General features: G+C 41.5%; 1 protein-coding gene across 1 annotated transcript; it reads left to right on the forward strand.

Moving 5' to 3' along the window:
* Positions 1-302: 302 nt before the first annotated feature.
* Positions 303-2622, forward strand: LOC149399158 (O-Glycosyl hydrolases family 17 protein). Its single transcript, XM_089613852.1, has 3 exons — positions 303-594; positions 698-2044; positions 2575-2622. Exons 1-3 carry the CDS (start codon positions 522-524, stop codon positions 2604-2606), a joined length of 1452 nt encoding a protein of 483 aa, XP_089469978.1. The 5' UTR covers positions 303-521; the 3' UTR covers positions 2607-2622.
* Positions 2623-3629: the final 1007 nt, after the last annotated feature.

A 3629-nucleotide genomic window follows, 5' to 3' on the forward strand; every position in this document is an offset into this window, starting at 1 on the left:
CCTTGAAATTCGAGTCTCAATTTTAAATAGAAAATGATTTTCCTTAAATGATTTAAATGACATGATAGGTTTTAATCATATAAAATGCCACTCACCAAATAAATAAGTAATATTTAATTTCGCCAATCGTTTGATTTTTAGAGCATAAATAATGAGAATTTTCCTAGACAAATGCTTAAACTTATAGCCGTTTGTATACTTTTATTGTATTCCTTTCTTTTCCAAATAGAAAACAGACTTTCAGTCAAAAGCAGGACCAGTAAAAACTGTTCTATTTGTGTGTCTCAGAGAGAGAAAATATATATACACTACTTCGCTCCCAGAGCATATATGTTTTGCTTTCTTTATCTTCAAAACCTCTTTTCTTTACTATCTATGTCTCTCTCTAAAAGAAAGGCATAGAACATAATAGTTGGAGTTTCTATACATGCATTTGGATATCGCTATATAACATATATATCTCACCACCTTTTCACTACCTCTTACCGTTTCACATTCTTCCTCATCAGAATAAACAAAAAATGTTGAAGATGATCAGGGTTTTCTTATTTCTTATCTTTACCGTTTTTTGTTTCCGTTTCTTAGGTCTTGCAGGTAAAAAAAATAATAAAAAAATGAGAGCTTATATTTCATTTCATCTTCCATTAATTTTTTTTTGTTATTATATTTATATTTTTCTTGGGTCAATGTATTGTAGACGCTGGTCAAGAAGAAGAACCCACAACCACCACTGAACTCCTCAAGCTCTACACAAAAACCCCTGAGCTGCCACGTGTCATGCCACACACCGGCCTCGCCGTTAGGGTGAGCGAAAGCGACCTCAGAGAAATCTCTAACAGCGTTATAACGGCGGAGAGTTGGCTGAGAACCAACGTACTGTCTCACTACCCTTCCACGCCGATCACAACCATCCTCGTTACCACCACAACCCAATGCCGAAAAGACCAAAATACCCTCTCCGAGTCATTTCAGTTGCTCTCTCTCAGAAATATCCACCACTCTCTCGCCCGGTGGGGTTTGGAAAACGACATCAAACTCTCCGCCACTCTCTCTCCCTGCCAGCTCAGCATTACCACCACAAGCCCAATCTCGGAGTTTCTCCGGCGCGTGAACTCCACGTACACCGTGGAATATCATGATGACGAAAAAGCAATCGACGAAATTGCGAAACGACTCGTCGTTTTAGGTCTCAACACCGCCGTGAATCTCATCGCTCCGGCGAGCCGTAGAAAGCTCTTGTCGCTTTACATTCCGACCATACCTAACCCTTCGACGATCGCGTCGCCGCCGAGTTTCGACCACGCGCTTCCTCCGTGCGGTCGATGGAAAAGCGAACCTCCCGCGAGGTCTCCGGCGGCGGAGGAAGACCACGCGCTTCAGGCAATCAGACCTAACCCTTCGACGGTCGCATCGCCTCCGAACCTCGGTCATGCGCTTCCTCCTTGCGATCCGTCGCCGGCTCCGTGGCGGCGGAGGAGAAGCGAAGCTCCGGCGAGGTCTCCAGAGGCGGAGGACCACGCGTTTCAGACGAACAGACCTAACCCTTCGAATATCGCCCACGCGTTTCCTCCGTGCGATTATAGGAGAAGCGAAGCTCCGGCGGAAGCTCCAGCGCCGGAGGGGGATGCCGGAGGCGCGTGGTACGTTCCGAAACGGCGCGTGGATGATGATTTTCTTCGGCAAGCCAGCGCTAAGCCTCTGACGATCGCATCCCCGCCGAATCTCGGCCACGCGCTTGCTCCGTGCTATCGGTGGGGAAGCGAAGCTCCGGCGGAGGCTCCGGCGCCGGTGGAGGAGGCAGGGGGCGCGTGGTGCGTGGCGAAGGCGAGCGTGGAGGACGAGGAGCTTCAGGCGGCGATGGACTACGCGTGCGGCGAGGGAGGAGCGGAGTGCGGCGAGATCTCGGCGAGTGGAGATTGTTTCCGGCCAAACACGGTTGTGGCTCACGCGTCGTACGCCTTCAATTCGTACTGGCAGAAGCATAAGAGGAGTGGAGGGACTTGTAGCTTCGGTGGGACTGCCATGTTGGTCAACACTGACCCAAGTAAGACCATTTTTCATTCATTTCTTTTATTCCTTTATAGCTAATATAGATTGATGAGAAGAAACGACTTGATCAAATTGTCTAGCATGAGGTGAATTACTATTTTGAATTTTCATCAGCGAATATTGCATTAGTTTTACAACCAAGCTATTTGTTTTATACTAGAATTTCAGGAAAATAAACACAAGATTTTTTGTTAAGGTAAAAAAAACTAATAGTAAATATAGTGGTGCTTTCAATCTAACTAAGTATTTATTCAGGTATTTTGTTAATACCGGAATTACTATAATTGTTCGCTAAAATAATAGTTTTTTTAGGGAACCAAAGCATTAGCTGTGTTACATTTCCTACTCTATTAGTTGTGTTATGTTGGAGATGAACTCTTACCCTGAATTTTTGGCATTGTATTTGTGATACTGTAAATATTAAACTATGTTTAATAGGTAACATAAATTTGAAACTAAAATAGAGATTTAACGAAAAAAAAACTAATGAATGTGGTTTGTTTATTTGTTATGTTTTTGTTTCAGGCTATCTCAATTGTCGCTTTATTCTTTCCTGAAGAAAGAAACACCTAAGGAAAAGAAAGACTCGCCGCCTATGGAATTAATTGGGCAAAACTTAGACAGTTTTTTGGGGGTACTTTTTTTGAGACTACTACTCTTTTCGAGAATGTGAAAGACTAAGCATCTCACTAGTTATGTAATGAGGTATTCCTAATTATGTCATTTTTTTTAAATATTCGTAATTATGTCTCTATTGTACATTAGTATGTTCTTGTGATGGCAATGTCTAAGTTTTTATATTTTGAGACTACTACTCTTTTCGGGAATGTGAAAGACTATTGCATCTCACTAGTTATGTAATGAGGTATTCCTTATTATGTCATTTTTTTAATATATTCGTAATTGTCTTTATTGTACATTAGTATGTTCTTGTGATGGCAATGGCTAAGTTTTTATATATTTTGAGACTACTCTTTTCGAGAATGTGAAAGAAAATACCTGAGTTCGGTCCCCTATAAAGGCCTCAGCCACACTGCCTTCGTCGCTTTCACTCGACCATTCAAAGAAAAAAAGAAAAAGAAAAGAGAACGAAGTCACGAACGAAGGTAAGGATTCGGGAGATTGTGACCGGAAATTATCCGCAGAAACTGTTGTTCGTGTTATTCTCGGATTTGTTAGACATGTTTACTTCTACCTGAATTGTCGTGTATTTATCGTGTTATTTCTTGTGATTCTTTTTCTTCTTTGTTCCTCTTCTTATTCGTTTATTCTCTATTTCTCTTCTCGTCTTTGGGATCTTAGGGTTTTCTGAACTGAATCGATCAAGATGAGTACCGAACAAGCAGCGATGTATGCAATTGCCACTGCAGAGGCTTCCTAAAAAAGAATAAGGTAAATTAAATCATTCATTAATTTTTCCATGTTTTAAGCTGCTTCGATTTAATGACATATTCTTCTTCTTAATAGTTGCTAAAGAAAGCTGAGGAAGAGCATGAAAAACTGCGATTGAAGCTCATCGAAATGGGAATCATTAAGGATCTTGATAAGAAGATGATCGTCGTACTTGCAAATCTTGTGAA

Source organism: Urtica dioica, chromosome 4, assembly GCF_054948205.1.
Source record: "Urtica dioica subsp. dioica isolate 48M chromosome 4, U.dioica_male_clone48M_v1_H2, whole genome shotgun sequence".
NCBI classification, from domain to species: Eukaryota; Viridiplantae; Streptophyta; class Magnoliopsida; order Rosales; family Urticaceae; genus Urtica; species Urtica dioica.